The sequence below is a fragment of the Lepus europaeus genome, chromosome 1, assembly GCF_033115175.1.
Source record: "Lepus europaeus isolate LE1 chromosome 1, mLepTim1.pri, whole genome shotgun sequence".
Taxonomy (NCBI): domain Eukaryota; kingdom Metazoa; phylum Chordata; class Mammalia; order Lagomorpha; family Leporidae; genus Lepus; species Lepus europaeus.
Window position 1 is genome coordinate 39,859,530 of NC_084827.1, and position 18,053 is coordinate 39,877,582.

At 40.0% G+C, this 18,053-nt stretch overlaps 1 protein-coding gene across 1 annotated transcript in view; it reads right to left on the reverse strand.

Moving 5' to 3' along the window:
- Nucleotides 1–2,903: 2,903 nt before the first annotated feature.
- GNAI1 (G protein subunit alpha i1) overlaps nt 2,904–18,053 on the reverse strand; it is a 109,652-nt gene continuing 94,502 nt past the window's right edge. The window contains exons 6-8 of the mRNA XM_062210778.1: nt 13,968–14,097; nt 12,357–12,510; nt 2,904–5,022 (exon numbers count right to left, since the gene is read on the reverse strand). Of these exons, the coding sequence (XP_062066762.1) occupies nt 4,832–5,022; nt 12,357–12,510; nt 13,968–14,097 (475 nt within the window). The 3' untranslated portion in view covers nt 2,904–4,831. The remainder of the gene's footprint in view (nt 5,023–12,356; nt 12,511–13,967; nt 14,098–18,053) is intronic.

The window sequence follows — 18,053 nt, forward strand, 5'->3', positions numbered from 1 at the left end:
AGAACATTCTTTAGAGGTAATAACAGCAAAATTTATTGAAGGCTTACAACATACCACCCTCACTTCTAAGTGTTTAATGTACATTGTCAATTTACTTAATGCTGCCAACAATAATCAGATTAATGATCTGGTCATTTAATCTCTAATTTATCCAGATGACAGCAAGGAAGAAAAGCAAGATTAAATAATTTGCTGTAGGTCACCTATTGAATGAGAGCGAAAAAGGCCAGCATTGCGGCACGGTGGATTAAGCCTTGTCTGCAATACCGCCATCCCCTGCAAGCTTGGGTTCAAAATCCCAGTTGCTCCACTTCTGATTCAGCTCCCTGCTAATGTGCCTGGGAGGTAGCAGAGCACGCCCACAGTGCCTGAGCCCCTGCTGCTCATGTGGGAGATGGGAATGGAGTTCTGGGCTCCTGTCTTCAGCCTGGTCCAGCCCTTGCTGTTGTGGGAATTTGGAGAGTGTACCAGTGAATGGAAGATCTCTCCCTCTCTCTGCCTTTTGAATAAATAAATCTTTGAGAGAGAGAGAGAGAGAGAGAGAGAGAGAGAGATGGGATTTGAATCCAAATTGGGGAACACAGTCTTGGATCTTCATAGTCACTTTCCACCTGCTGGTTCACTCATCAAATGTCCACAACAGCCAGGGCTGGGCCAGGCTGAAGTCAGAGCTCAGAGTTCAATCTGGGTCCCCCATATAGGGGGCAGGAATGCAAATACTTGAGCTATCACTTGCTACCTCCCTGGGTATTCAAGAGTAGGAAGCTGGAATTAGAAGACTTGAACCAGACACTTCAATAGCAGATCAGTCCTCCCAAGCAGAGACTTAACCACTGCACCCAAATGCCAGCACCATTTTTTTTTTTTAATTTTTTAAAAAAAGTATGCTTCCTTCAGAGGGTGGAGGAAGCACGGGTGAAAGACTACTTATGTTTTTTTCTGCTAATGTAGCATTTTTAGAAGTGCTAATGTAGTATTTTTAGAAGTTTAACAGACATGGAGTCACAAGTCCTTAGCTTGAAACCTTGACTGGCCTCACTCAAGTTAACTAACCTCTGAAACTTTCCATCTCACAGCAATGGTCTGCACTCAATAGGAATGCAGGCATTTTAGTCAGTACTGTTTTAGTAAGAGACTGAACATGACTGAATTAACTCAGGCATAAAAGTAGTTTTCTCAAAGGGTACCGAAATGAAGGAAGGGCACTTTAGAAACCACAAGAGTTCTAGAACTTCGGGAATGGGACCTGGGACTAGGACTGGCTGCATTTCAGTCATTTGCCCTATGATGGTGAACTAGGTCTCACCAGGCCTGAGCCGACAGAGAGGAAATGGAGTGATTTGACCGGCAGCCCTGCCAGAACCATGCAGTCTCTAAAAGAGCAGGCTGAATAACAGATACCAGTGGAATCTAAGAAAGATACCACAGAGCAGGCACTTGGCAGTTAGGCTACCAGTTTAGAAACCTGCATCTTATACAAGAGAGCCTGGGTTCTGGTCCTAGCTCAGCTTTCTAGTACAGCCTCCTACTAGTACAGATAGTGGGAGGTGGTGGGGACCCACATGGATCTGGACTGACTTCCCAGCTCCCAGCTTTGTCTAGCCAACCTGAGGGCATACAGCATTTGGAAAGTGAACCACTGGATGGCAGATCTGTCTGCCTTGTTTGTTTCATGCGTTTCAAATCAATCAAATATTTTAACAGAGGTCGGCATTGGGCACAATGGTCCAGATGCTGCTTTGTATACCTACATCCCATATGAGTACCTGGGTTTAAATCCCAGCTCTGCTTTTGATTTCCAGTTTCCTGCTAATGTGCATCCTAGGAGGAAGCAAGTGGTGATGGCTCTAGCAGTTGGTTCCCTGCCACCCATATGAAAGACCTGGATTTACTTTCTGGTTCCTGGCTTTGACCTGGCCCATTTCCTGGGAAGCTGAAGAGTGAGCCAGTGGATGGAAGATTTCTTATTTTTGCTTCCAAAAATTATTTTTAAAAGGTTGTCACCAATAAAACCAACAATAAATAAAGACATCAGCTACAAACAACCATTTCCCTGGCTCCAGACTCTACTGTAAACATATTACATGTAGTATGTAGCTCATGCTTGAAGGAAAGGCCACGTTGTGTACACAACAGACTATATGCATGCAGCAGCAGAAAGGAGTGCAGGGGCACTGGGCTCAGGTGACAAAGAGCCTTGAATGGGAGGGAGGCTGAGTTATATTTAATTGTATTGACAGCTTCAGAGAAGGTCAAAGAAAGGAAGGCAACACAGCCACAGATCTATATTAAGACAATCAACCTAGATGAGAGGCAGGAGAAACGGGAGGTGGGGATTCAATGACTCAAGCATTTCAGATGGAAGTTCAGCAAAGACCCCAATTCAGTAGGTGGTGGTGGGGATAGAATGGAAGATGAAACAAAACCAAAACACAGATGTAAAGTATGGGAAAAGCCCAAGTACCAGCAGAGACAGAGAAGAGGAATAGGAAGGGTTCTGTGTGGCTGAAGTATTCCCCACTGAGTACCAAATGGGGATGGTCGGTCCTTAGCAGCTAAAAGGGCAGAGTCAGAGATGAGAACAGGCTTCCAGGGGGGATGAGCATGGATTTGGTTTTGGGCATGAGGAGTCAGAACATATGATGAATTTTCAGAAGGGGATATGAAGCAGGTAATTCCAAACAGGGCATCCACCTAATGATAAAACTTGGGGGGAAACTCAAGCTTCTGGAGTAGATGAAGCTGCAAAAAAAAAAAAAAAAAAACAAAAACAAAAACAAAAAAAACCCACAAACACAGAGAAAAACAAAATGACGATATACGATAGATGAATACTTAATTCTAATGCAAAATGCGCTTAGTCAACAGTTTGTAAAATTTTAAAAATTTAAATTTATTAGGATTTATTAGTAACACAATTACACAGAATAAAGTTTAGGAATTCATCAATGATGTTCAACAATATGTGCTTCTTGGTGGCTTTTTAAACCATATTTCTTATTATTCAAATTTATTCATGTTTTAGTTAAATTTTAGTTACATAGCTTCACAATGCGGACATTACAGGTCTCCCATCAATAAAAGTAATGAAAACATTTTTCATGAAAGGCACATAAAGAATCTAAACTAACACATGTAAGAAATTTCAATAACTCTGAAATTCTTTACATTACAAAGAAGAAAAACAGAATCCCTAAAATGAAAACAGATACATCGTTTGTGGCTACCCAGACATACACATACACACACACTTCAACAACTATTCTTCAGGAAAATGACAACACAAAACTGAACTTCAACAAAACGACAACACATAACCAAACCGAGAAGCCACTTACCAACGAAGCTTGCAGAAAGACTAGTTTTTCCCAAGATGAATAAAAAAGAGGGAGGTGGGATGAGGAAGGCTTTTCATTTCACTGAAACAAGGTCACAGAGACACACTAACAGGAACCCTAGAAAAGGATCCCATCAAGTTCACGATCTAGCTGATAAGCAACACTTAATTTGAGCATACACATAATCACTGACGTTTAAATACGATTACTCATTTTCCAAGTGCCATTGTCCATTTCTTCTTCAGAAATAAGAGCATAATTTAAAAAGAAATAATATGAACTCAAGCAAGTGGGGGAAATTTGAGTATCCAAAAAGCAAAAAGTAGCTTTAATGTAGTGTGATAACTGAATTTGAAACCTGTTACATAAGTGAATTTGAAGCAGCAGGATAAACAAAGATCTTTCTTGCTAACCTCTAAGGAGGAACTATCATGAATGCTAGGTATGAAGGATTTCCCAAAGGAAATACACAAATGAATGCTTCAAAATTCATTTTGCTGACTTTTTTTTAACCCACAAAAATGCTCTCAACATCTCCACCTAAACTTAGTTATAAATAAAAGTGTAGTTATTTCAAGAGTATAAAAATTAATCAGGCATCACCTTTAAGGCAATGCATTGAACACCATCCAAATATTAAAATTCAAAGTGAAAGCAAACTAACGAATAAAAACTAGGTGTTTAGAATATGCTTAAGATTGTAAATCCTCAAAAACTTAAAATTTTAGTTATTTGAACCAGATCTAATGTAGAATCAGAGTAGCATGCACTCTTCAAATTAAGAAAAAAAAAAAAGACAATCCATACAGTGTTTAAATAAGTGATCCAAAAGCAGGTATATTCATCCTCTTTAAGAACATTTCAATAAAACACAGTAAATTTAAAGAACAAATCATGTTATTAAAATAGTCTGTGCAATGTTTGTACAAATAACATTTATATGAATACAAGTATACATATAATCAGGGTAAGGGCTGCAATGTTTCCTAATATTAATTGCTGTACTTAAAAATCTGTAAGACATGAACATAAATAAAGCTCTTCAAAACTGGCAAACACAGTAATAGTCTGTCATTCAGTACAAGGTACTTGATATTTATGGTATTTTCAAAGCCATCACACTAGAATTGCAAGTTACCACTCTTAAAACCTAATAGTTATGTGGAAAATTAAAGTTATAAATACATGTGTACATACATTTGCATATTTACACTTAGACATAGAAGTCACCGATATTCTAGAGCCCAGCTTTAACGCTGCCCTTCAGCTTTGCACTGCAGGACCATCTTACACACTTAAAAAAGGTCCTTCTGTTACTTTCAGGTAAAAACAAAACAAAACAAAACAAAACAAAAAAAACAGAGTAACTTTGGTGAGGTACCGGATGCATCTGCCATACCCTACATTCTCTGTTGCTGCAAGACTCTAGTCTAGAGAGATCCGTATAAGTACTCATTTGGTTTGAAAATGCAATTTACCATTCACTGCAAAACTTAGAAGAGACCACAATCTTTTAGATTATTTTTTATGATGACATCTGTTACAGCATCAAAAACAAACTGCACATTCTTAGTATCTGTGGCACATGTGAAGTGGGTGTATATTTCCTTTGTGTCCTTTCTTTTATTGAGGTCTTCAAACTGACACTGAATATACGCGGCTGCCTCTTCGTATGTGTTTGATCCTGAGCCAGAAAAGGAAACAAATAGAACACGGGAAGTTAAAATAAAGCAAAATAGACCTTAAAATATTGAAGTCAGCTTTATTCATACAAAATATGTGGACTCTTTAACTGCATTTTCCCCTTGTACAACAGGACAAATGAAGTCTCACTGGAAAACAACACCTGCAGATGACTTTTTAATGACTGGAAGTCACCCCTAAAATTAAAAAAAAGAAAATAAAAAACCCCTTCATTTGGCCTTCCATGATTACCATGGTCTTTGTTCCTGCCCTAACCCCCAAATGTTGGATGTCCTTTCTCTCCTGCCCACTCTCTTCATATGCACACTAAACCACTTGCTTGCTTGATGGTGTATATTACTTCAGTCTAACCCAGAGGCGGATCAATAATGTTGGCTGAACGCTGATAGATGTTTTTTCTTCTCTTTCCCACATAGAAGTTAATTAGCATTGCTCCCTCATTTTTCTTTATTCAAAACTTGAACAAGGGTCTATAATGTGGCTTGGGCTATGAGGTTACAAAAAAGTGAATGACACTTCCCGCCTTGCAACCGGTTACTGACTAGACTTGCTCTGAGTACAAACACTCTGGAGACTGCTGGGAAGTATCCACAGATATTCACACACATGCTCGCATCCAGGAGTTCTGTATCTAGGTGTAGAGTAGATAGACCCATGCTCCTGTGTTCACCCAAGGGCATACAAAGCATGTGAACAGCACAAAGCTCAGCATGTTCAGACAATGGGCTGCGATGCAGGACAGCAAAATAAGGGTGGAAGCACCACTGCTGCACACAAGGACAGGGATCACTCGCACACACGACTTAACAACAACAACAACAAAACAAGTGTAAAAAGAGTATCTGCTGGATGATCTGCATGCAGAGGAGGGCAGGGGGGGTTGATTCAAGACTGAGAGGTGGCATGGCAGAGCTTCTGGAGTCCCAGAAACATTGTGTTTCTTGACCTGAGTGGTGGAAATCCATGTGTTCTCTTTTTTCTAATTAGTTAATTAAGTTCAGTTTATTTGAAAAGCAGAGAGACAGAGAGATCTTCCGTCTACTGGTTCACTTCCCACATGCCTCCAATAGCCAGGATGCGGCCAGGCTGAAGCCAGGAGCCTGGATGTCCATCTGGGACCCCCAAGTGGGTAGCAGTGACCCAAATACTTGGATCTTCACCAGGGTGCACATTACCAAGAAGCTGGGCTGGTAGTGGTATACTCAGAGCCTTACCTGGCACTCTTGTTATGGGTTGTAGGCATCACAAGCGGTGACTTAACTACTGCACAAAATGCCCACCCTGGGACGTTCACTTTTGAAATTTCAATGAGCTTCACCCTGGGGTTGTTTGTAGATATGTGTGTGAGTGTGTACTTTGTGTATGTATCTATGCATGTATCCATAAAACATTATTTTAATAATATACTCATATGCATAATATAATAACATATATCTATAAACTACTATGCAATGTTCATTTTGAACAAAACTATACAATTTTTTTCTTGCAGTAACAATCTAAAATTCTCAGCCTGTGCTGTGATGCCACTCTGAGGAGCTCCATCCCTCAAAGATCCAAGACACAAGCTACCACCAGCATTATCACAGTCCTTTCCCTCCACTGTACTGCACCAGCAGGTATTCCTGACCACTCACATTTGCTCAAAACTGGCACTCCACACAGCTCTTTCTAATTCATCAAATCCAGATGGGCTCTCAAGAACTTAACAACTTTGTTCTCCTCCTAAACACTAAAGATAACCTTTATTTCAGATTTTATTATATGAAAATTGCTCACAGTCTCATCTCAAATCATTTGTCAGCATTAGGTCTCCTACACTAGCAATACAAACACTTCAAGAATAAGCAACACACCATACAGGCAAGGAGACAATGGCAAGACATTCCAAGTCCTAAGAGAAAAAAACTGTCAACACATTTATGATCTGAAGGAGAAATAAGGATCTTCCACAACCAACAGAAATTGAAAGAATTTGTAACTACTTGCACAGCCCTACAAAAGATGCTCAAGGATGTGCTACACACAGAAACCCAGAAGCAGGAACATCACTACAATAGAAGATGCATGCAGAAAATGACTCAGTAAAAGTACAAATGAAATTCAAAATATATAAACAGGACTATTTAAGGAAACAAAGCAGAGAAAAGACAGATTTAACAATAGTTACACTGAATGTAAATGGTCTCATCTCCCCAGTTAAAAGACACAGACTGGCTGAATGGATAAAAAAGAAAACCCATCTTTCTGCTGTCTCCAACAGCATGTCTCCAACAAAGATGCATGGAGACTGAAAGTGAAACGATAGAAAAAGATAATCTATGCTAACAGAGACCAAAAAAGAGCTGGTGTGGCCATGCTAATATCAGACAAAATAGACTTTAACACAAAAACTATTAAGAGACAAAGAAGGACACTATATAATGATTAAAGGACCAATTCTACAGGAAGACGTGACTATTATAAATGTATATGCACCTAAGTCAAGGGCACCTGGCTATGTAAAAGAATTGTTAAAGTATTTAAAGGGAGATATAGACTCAAATACAATATTAACAGGGGACTTCAATACCTCTTTCAGCAACAGACAGAATAACCAGACAGAAAATCAACAAGGAAACAACAGAGTCAATCAACACCACAGACCAAATAGACCTAGCAGATATTTACAGAGCATTCCACCCTATAGCCACAGAGTACACATTTTTTTTTATTCTCCAGTGCATGGAAATTTTTCTAGGACTGACCATATGCTAGGCCATAAAGTGAGCCTCAGAAATTCAAAAAAATCAAAATCATATCATGCATCTTCTCAGACCACAATGCAATGAAGCTGGAAATCAACAACTCAAGAATCTCTACGTCATACGCAAACACATGGAGAATGAACAACATGTTTCTGAATGAGCAGTGGGTCATAGAAGAAATCAAAAGAGAAATAAAAAAATTTCTGGAAACAAATGATGATAATACAAAATACCAAAATTTGTGGGGTGCTGCAAAAGCAATGATAAGAAGAAAGTTTATAGCAATTGGTGCCTATATCAAGAAACTGGAAAGGCACCAAATAAATCAAGTATCTATCCATCTCAAGGATTTAGAAAAGAAACAGCAAACCAAACACAAAACTAGTAGAAGAAAAGAAGTAATTAAAATTAGACAACAAAATTAAAACCAAATATATATATATATATATATATATATATATATATATATATATAAAACATCAGCAAAACGAAGAGCTGGTTTTTTGAAAAAATAAACAAAATTGGCCCAACTAAGCAAATAAAGGAGAGAGAAGACCCAAATCAATAAAATTAGAGATGAAAAAGGAAATGTAACACAGATACCAGAGAAATAAAAAGAATCATCAGAAACCACTACAAAGAGCTTTAAGCTGACAAACTGGGAAAACTAGAAGAAATGGAGAGATTCCTGGACACATACAACCTAACTAAACTGAGCCATGAAGACACAGAAAACCTAAACAGATCCATAACCAAGACAGAAATTGAGGGGCCGGCACTGTGGCATGGTGGGAAAAGCCGCCACCAGCAGTGCTGGCATCCCATATGCGTGCCAGTTCAAGACCAGGCTGCTCTACTTCCAATCCAGCTCTCTGCAATGGCTGGGAGAGCAGCAGAAGATGGCCCAGGTCCTTGCACCCCTGCACTCACGTGGGAGACCTGGAGGAAGCTCCTGGCTCCTGGCTTCAGATTGGCACAAGCCAAAGCCGTTGCAGCAAATTGGGGAGTGAACCAGCAGATGGAAGACCAGTCTCTCTGTCTCTCTGCATCTCCTTCTATGTGTACCTCTGAATTTCAAATAAATAAATCTTTTAAAAAAGAAAAGACAGAAATTGAATCAGTAATAAAGGCCCTCCCAACAAAGAAAAGCCCTGGACCAGACCGCTTCACTTCTGAATTCTACCAGACATTTAAAGAAGAACTATCTCCAATTCTTCTCAAAATATTCAAAACAATTGAAGGGGAGGGAATCCTCCTAAATTCTTTCTATAAAGCCAATATCACCTTAATTCCTCAATCCAGAAAAGATTCAACAGAGAAAAAGAACTATAGACCAATCTCCCTAAGGAACATAGATGCTAAAATTCTGGCCAATCGAATCCAACTACACATCAGAAAAATCATTCACCCAGTCCAAGTGGGATTTATCCCTGGTATGCAGGGATGGTTCAACATTCATAAATCACTCAATGTGATACATCACATTAACAAACCGAAGAACAAAAATCATATGATTATCTCAATAGATGCAGAGAAAGCATTTGACAAAATACAATACCCTTTCATGATGAAAACTCTAAGCAAATTGGGTTTAGAAGAAATATTCCTCAACACAATCAAAGCAATTTTTAACAAACCCATGGCCTACATGAAGGATCTCTGTAAATGAAACCCCAGTGGAAAGAAGCCATTAAAGAAGGATGGATTTTTCTCTGAAAGGAAGATAGAACTTCCACTTTTGCTTAAGGTCTTGTCCAAATACTGACAGAGTTTGTGGTCACAAAAGGCTTCCATAGCTTTGGCAGCTCATGGCAAGAGCCTTGGGTGATCACTGATGTCATAAAAAAGAGTGTTAATTGTTAAATTAACAACAGAAGTCACTATGCACTTACTCCCCATGTAGGACCTCTGTCCTTAATGAGTTGTACTATGAGAATTAACTGCAAATCTTGTTCTCAAACAGTACTTTATACTGTGTGTGTGTGTGTGTGGGTGGGTGGGTGCAAACTGTTGAAATCTTTACTTAGTATAGAGTTGGTCTTCTGTATATAAAGTTAAACTAAAAATGAACCTTAATGAAGAACGGGATAAGAGAGGTGTAGGAGGTGCAATGGGAGAGGGGGTGGAAGGATGGGTATGGGGGGAAGAACCACTATATTCCTAAAGTTGTACCTATGAAATTTGCATTCATTAAATAAAAGCTTTAAAAAAAAGAATAAGCATCATATCTTAGAGACCCCACACCTTATATAACACCCTGTACAATATAATGTGACAAACAACCGTAAAAATGTTGTATTTAAAATACTATCACAACATTACCTGTGAAGCCCAGGATAGAAGATGTAAATAGTAGAACTATAGTCCTTGAATGAGTATACATTTTTCACTGTTTTATGTTGCTATATACTTTCATCAATCATGGTTTATTTTACATTATTAAGTCATAAGGTTGGTGCTCATAAATTCTACAGCAATCCACAGTGACTTGTTGGCCACAGAAATTAATGTGACTGCTACATTGACAGATGTTTGCAGGAACAGCTTGCCCTGAGTGCCTAGCACAATTTTATGAATATATTCTGGGTAGGTGCTAAACTCTTTAACCCCAAGAGCTACAAGGGACATCTGTGAAGAAGTAATAAGTGCATCCCTTAACCTGATATTAAGTCTTACAAAGAGCAAAGTATGTGTATGGTGAAGTTGTTTGGAATCAAGAACAGTTTAGAAGAGACACAGGCTTAAGAATGGAAATTGGGGGGGTGATGGCACTGTAGGTTAAGCATCTGCATGTGGTGCTGGCATAACATAGGGGCACCAGTTCGAGTCCTAGCTGCTCTACTTCAGATCTAGCTCCCTGCTGATGGTCTGGGAAAGCAGCAGAAGATGGCCCAAATGCCTGGGCCCCTGCACCTGTGTGGGAGACTCAGAAGAAGCTCCTGGCTCCTGGCTTCAGATCAGCCCAGCTCTGGCCTTTTTTGGCCATTTGGGGAGTGAACCAGCAGCTGGAAGACCTCTATCTCTCTCTCTTTATAACATTGCCTCTCAGGTAAATAAATAAATCTTTAAAAAAAAAAAAAAAGGAAAGGAATTGAGAACTAGGAGGTTCATGGTGTCATTAAAAAGGTGAGAGGAGAAAGAAGAGAGACTTGAGGTGGGGAAAATAATAAGAGGTCAGTTTGAGTTTCAATTGCTAAAAAGACACATCTATGCTCAAGAATGAGTTGATAATGCAAGCATGGGGCTCCAGAGAGAAATTAAAGTGGTGGTTGTTTTTTCAAACTAGAAACAGCATCACTGCTTTTTTTTTCTTTTTTTAAGGTTTTATTCATTCATTTGAGAGGTAGAGTTACAGAGGGAGGGAGAGAGAAGGATAATCCATCTGCTGGTTCGTTCTCCAAATGGCACAAACAGCTGGAGCTGGCCTAATCCAAAGCCAGAAGTCAAGAGCTTTTTCTGGGTCTCCCATGCGGGTGCAGGGGCCCAAGCACTTGGGCCATATTCTACTTCTTTCCCAGGACATCATCAAGAAGCTGGCCACAGCAGAGAACTGGATTGGAAGAGGAGCAGCCAGTATAAAACCAGCACCCATATGGAATGCTGGCACCATAGGCGGAGCCTTAGCCCACTACACCACAGTGCTGGTTCCTGTTTGTTCTCCTTTTACACTTGATCTTAGCCAAAAGGCTGAGGAGCAATATGTTGTTCTCCTTTTAAGGCAGAGTTCACTTTTCTAAAATAAAATCTTATTGAGAAATCTAGTATGTCAAACCCACAAAAGTAGAATGACTCTGTTGTAGTGAGAGACGAGTGGAAAGGCATGAAGGGTAGTGAGTCCTTCAATTCCAGGTACCCGCATTCAGCAGCAGCCCATGTGGGGCTCCAAGGGGCTAACCTACACTAAAACCAATGTTGCAGCCAAGTTCTTGATTTCAGAGCCGGGGTATTATTAAGAACAGGGCAAGTTCACTGCTATATTCAAGACCAAGAGTTAATTATGGCCAACCCAGGAATGTACTTCAGAACAACTTTCCTCACTCAAGGGAATCTTCCAGGGCAGTAAACTTAAGGGCCATGAATAGTCTGGTTCCCAAAGTTGAGATCTTTTGTGAAATCTTTCCTGAATATCTGGAGAAATCTGTGGTTTCACTGAGTCCTGCCTCATTTCTCCCCTCACAATCATGTGTGTGCTCCTTTGTAGTAGTGTGTGGCAGGGCCATGGTTCCTTTAATAGTGTGAATGCCTTGGAGATTAGACAGTGAGCAGGCCTTGTGTGTCACACATTACCTGATATGAGCTCTGTTAAGCTGGTCAACAATGTTTAAATTTTTGAAGACTTGGAGTTGCCACGGAAAAGCACTTTTGACAGCTTTTCCTTAAAAGGGATGTTATTTTCAATAATCACTTTCACATCTTAAGTAACTCAGAGTTTGATAAATAATTACCCAGAAGGAATATGAAGAATTACCAAGCCAAGAGACTCAAATCAACAACCCAATTTTGCCTTAGGGGATGCTTCACTATGAAATATATGACTTGCTAAGTTATTTACCAAAAAGTAAAATACCTGCATATTCTGGATAGCAAATAGTGAGAGGGCTCTTTTTTATTTTTTCTTCGAAGAGGTCCTTCTTGTTTAGAAAAAGTATGATGGACGTATCTGTAAACCATTTGTTGTTACATATGCTGTCGAACAATTTCATGCTTTCATGCATTCGATTCTGTAATACAAAATGAAGTCACATCATCCCTAATAGCAAAGATTTAGAGGACTATTTAAAAAAATAACAAATATAATAAAAGCTTATTCAGATGAATAATAGGTCATGGACCACAAAAATACATTTCTGCCATTTTAAGACAAGTATACTTTGAAACCCAATGAGCCCACCACATTAAATATTAGCAAAGAAGACTTCTAGTTCCAGTTTCCTGCTCTTAAAGGACCTGTGCTGAAAAGGAAACCAAGGAGGGTGGGCAACTGATACTGTGGTTAAGATGATGCCTTGGATACTACCATCCCATACCATGGGGCCTAGTTTGAAGCCTGGCTCCTCTGCCTACAATCCAGCTTCTGCTGTTGCGTACTCTTGGAGGCAGCTGGTGATGGGTCAAGTACTTGGGACCCTACCACCCACATGGGAGACCTGGATTGAGCTTCAGGCACCTGCTTTGGCCTGGCCCAGCCCTGGCTGTTGCATGCATTTTGAGAGTGATCCAAAAGATAGATGTCTCTCTCTCTCAAATAAAATAAAATAGGTTATTTTTGTTTGTTTGTTTCCCAAAACAAGAGCACTAAGGGGTAGGCATTTGGCCTAGCGGGAAAGACACACCCACTTTCCATATGGGAGAGTCTGAGCTCAAGCCCCAGCTCTGTTCCAGTTCCAGCTTCCTGCTAACGCACACCCTGGGAAGCAGGGGTGATGGTTCAAGCAGGTGGGTCCCTGCCTGCCATATGGGAACGTGGGATTGAGTTTTCAGCTCCAGCTTTGCCCTGGACCAATCCTGGCTGTTGCGAGCCTTTGAGGAGCAAAGCAATGGATGAGAGCTTGCTCTCTGTCTGTGTCTCCCAAATAAAGAAACAGTGTTTTTTACAGGGCACTGATATATTTAATAGCTTTTATATAAGAAAAACAAATGTGTAGTGTTGCATTTCACTGACTGCACAGCCTGATTTTTAAAATATAAAATTCACATTTCTATCTATCCCTGTTCCCATTTTGTACTGAAGCTAATTAAAAACGATTGAGAATTTTAAATTTATATTTAAAAATTTTTTTCTGCATTCAAACATACAAGAAAATGACATGGCAGCAGTATAGCATAACCTATGTGTAACAAAAATCACTACAATGGTGGAAGGGAAACATGATGAAAAATGAGCCCTGGACGACTGTGGGCTGGCTTTATTTTCACTCGGGATGCAGACGGCAGATGCAGGAAAGGCACAGTTGGCAGAGGGCAGGATGAGATGGACTCTCCATCGTCTCCTCTTTTTCAAGCCCCATCTGTGCTTCTTTACCAGATTTCTCTTGAATGATGCAAGCAGAAAAGTCAGTGGAAAGCGATGGGAACTTCAAATAATTCAGGCACGCAACAAGAATTTCTCAGAAAAAATTCTCGAAGCACGTCCCTCTCACTGGTTTCATGCCCCACCCCGGTGAGGGGCTCTACTTGCCATCTCTTCGTCTTCAGCCAGGACCAGGTCGTAGTCACTCAGCGCCACACAGAAGATGATAGCAGTCACTCCCTCGAAGCAGTGGATCCACTTCTTCCGTTCAGACCTCTGTCCTCCCACATCAAACATTCTGGAAGGGGAAACACAAGGAGCTGACGTGAGTCATACATTCTGAAGGCCCAAGGAGTGCAGTGAGGCCACAACAGAAGCTCCAAATAGCTAGATGGGAAGAAAGAAAAAAAAAAAAAAAGGAGAAAAAGACTTTTTAGGAAGAAAAGAATGTCACAGATTGGTTTTCTCAAGTGGGGAAATTTTTTGATTGAAGGGAGGATACCTCTAAACAGAAACATCCTGGAAACACAAGACATTCGTTAACATGAGAACGTTAACAGAACATGAAAGCACATGCAAATGAATGGACTGCACTGTGTGTACACACAGAGGCGTCACAAGAAGCCAGTGGGCATCGCAAACACCGAAGAGTGCACATTCAAAGTCAGGGAGCACTGCAGGCAGAGGAGGGGCTCCCCTCTTCCTATTACAAAACGTTTTCTCTCAGAGGACTTGGAGATAAAGGACAGCCCATTCCAGGTAAGAAAGTACAGGACAACTAAATTACATCCACGTAGTGGCAAAGGGTTTTGTTACAAAAGGACAATTGTGGGGAGACTGCGTCGTGCCACAGTGGGTAAAGCCACTGCTTGTGACACCAGCATCCCCATGAGAGCACCAGTTTGAGTTCTGGCTGCTCCACTTCCCATCCAGCTCCCTGCGTCTGGGAAAGCAGGCAATGGCCCAAGTATCTAGGGTCCTGTCATCCATGTGGGAGACCTGGATGGAATTCCAGGCTCCTGACTTCAGGGTGGCCCAGCCCTGGTCATTATGGCCATTTGGGGAGTGACCCAGTAGATGGAAGACCTCTCTCTCTCTCTTTCCTCCTCTTTCTCTCTCTCTCTCTCATTCTCTTGCTGTAACTCTGCCTTTCAAATGAAGAATTAAATCTTAAAAAACACAAAAAAAGTAAACCCATGGTACAGAAAAAAAAATGGCACATTTGAAACATAAAGAAGTAAATAAATAGCCTAGCAACTGAGAATGAAAAATTCAGTTTTTGTACAATATACAATAGTAAATCATTCTGTGTTAGTGAATGACGTAATAACACAATCATACAATATAAAAACAACGGGTTTTTTTCTTACAAGAATTATAAAGATAAGCAAAAGTTAAAATCCACAAAGATTACATTGTGCAACCTAGAAATAATCGCTTATGTAACAGAAGCACTATGCAAACTGGTACATTTTTAAAGGCTCCATTTATCTAGATGGTGCACTAATTAAAACAGTCCCTATTTAATTCCCAGGCAAAAAAGAATTTTCCCTACGGAGCACTATTGGCCTACAAACCGAATCTAGGCACATCAACTACTACTGTTACTTTTTCCATCATTTAAGTGGCCTTTATTTTAGCTTTACCAGTACATTCAAGTATGCTATATTATTCTACTGCATGATAAGTAAAAATGGATAGCATACATAAAGGACAGTCAGTAACACAGACCAAAGAAGAAGAAAAGATAATAAACTATTTTAACTAGATAACAATTTATTAAATTGCCTAGGAACAAAACTTGGGGGAAAAAGTAACTTTACCAAAAAAATAACATATCTTAATCTTAGGAAACTTTTCCAACCAAATGTCATCTACTCTCTGTCTACCCAATATAAAATAACAATCCCACCTGACCACTTGACATTTTCTCTGTGATGGTTGATTTTGTGTTGTCTTGGCTGGCTGACCATGCCATTATTTAATCTCCAGGTACTGCCATGAAGGTATTTCATGAATGTGATTAACATCTACAATAAGGGGTTAGCACTGTGGCGTGGCAGTTAGGGCTACAGCCTGCAGTGCCGGCATCCCATATGGGCTCCGGTTCGAGACCTGGCTGCTCCACTTCTGATCCATCTCTCTGCTATGGCCTGGGAAAGCAGTAGAAGATGGCCCAAGTCCTTGGGCCCCTGCACCCACGTGGGAGACCTGGAAGAAGCTCCTGGCTTCGGATTGGCACAGCTCCGGCCATTGTGGCCAACTGGGGAGTGAACCAGCGGATGGAAGACCTCTTTCTCTCTCTCTCTGCCTTTCCTCTCTCTCTGTGTAACTCTTTCAAGTAAATAAGTAAGTCTTTTTAAAAAAAAATCTACAATAAGCCTACTTTAAGTCATGAGTTGGTCCTCAGTACCTGTGGATAGGCCACATGCCATCAGCTAAAGGGCCTTAAGAGTAAAACCTGAGGTTTCCAGGGCAGAAACAAAATTCCTTCTAGCACTCATGTGTAAGGCGTCCAGCCTGTCCTACAAACTAGGGCTTCCACAGTTACACGAGCCAATTCCTTGAAACAAACATAATTGACCGGTTCTTTTTCTCTGGAGAATGCAGAGAAACAAATGTGAGAGCCAAGAGAGAGGTGCTACTTCAACATATGCCTAAAAATGTGAAAGTGGCTTTGCAACTGGGTCATGGAAAATAGCTGGAAGAATACTGAAGTACCTGGCAATTGTTCTGAAGAGACAGTTGGTAGAATTGTGGACATTACAGGCCATTCTGCTAAGAGCTCAGAAGGAAGAAGAGAGAGGAGAAGAAAAGCTACTATCTTGGACCACGCAAGTATCATCACCAACAGTGTTGGGAGGTATGTAAATGCTACAGGTACTTTTAATGAGGTTTCAGACATGAAAAACAAGTTGTTGCACTCTACAGAAAAGATAATCCTTGTTATAAAATGGCAAACAGCTGGCTGACTTGTGTTCTAGTGTGGGGTGGAAGGGAGAATTTTTAAGTAATGGATTGGGTTGTGTGCATCTCATTGTAACTTTTTGTCTCATTTAACTTCTGAGAATAATTTCACTTATTGTTTGTATGATGGGTATTAAGTTCAAAATGAAGGAATAGTATATTATTATAATTTAAGAATTCATATTATCAGCTGTGACTTGGCATTTATGAGTAGGTTTTTTTTTTTTCCAAAGAAACCTTTTACTTAAGGTTTGTATTAAACTTCATGCATTTCACAAGTACAACTTTAGGAATATAGTGATTCTTCCCCCCATACCCACCCTTCCACACACATTCCCACCCCTCTTTTTCCTCCCTCTCCCATTCCCAGTCCCATTTTCCACTAAGATTCATTTTCAGTTAACTTTATACACAGAAGACCAACTCTATACTAAAGAATTCAACAATTTGCATGAAAAAAAAAACTGTTTATGGGTAGTTTCTGTTTGGGTTATTTAATTGTAGTTAAAGAATCACAGTTTAACTTTTTTTTTTTTTTTGACAGGCAGAGTGGACAGTGAGAGAGAGAGAGAGAGAAAGGTCTTCCATTTCCATTGGTTCACCCCCCAATGGCCGCTGTGGCCAGCGTGCTGCGGCCAGTGCACTGTGCTGATCCGAAGCCAGGAGCCAGGTGCTTCTCCTAACTTTACTGTTGCTGGATACAGAGATAAAACATTCTTTCTGATATGAAATTATTATAATACAGGAGAAATTTCCTTTTCTGTAGCATTATAATGAGAACACAATATGCAATGCATGAGTTTAACATCCAGATATGGCTACCCAGCTTTGTACTAGTTGGTCTTGATCACAGTGCTGACAGATAACAGTTTAAGTTAGCATACCTTAGGACGTCCCTCACAGTCCACTGTACCCTCTAAAAAACCTTAGGGAAACTCACATTCATTCCTAATGATGCTCATCAAAAGTGCTACCTTTTCATATGAAGGAGAACATTCTATATTTTTGTTTATTAAAAAAAGTTTGAAATTTTAAATACCAGTTGAAGTAATGGAGGTGTTTCTAAGGTATCTGTGGAAGAATAAGTGATGCTCTGTGCTTTATCTGCCTTGTCATTGAAAATGAAAGCAGTGATACCAATCAGTGTTTCTGCTAGTTATCTGAAGTTGCAGAGAAATCAATGCAAGGTTGGAACCATGCATTAGCAATGACAGTAATTTAGCAGAATTCAAATACAAAATAAGAGAAAGTTTATCTGAAGTTGCAGAGAAATCTGTTTATCTTTAG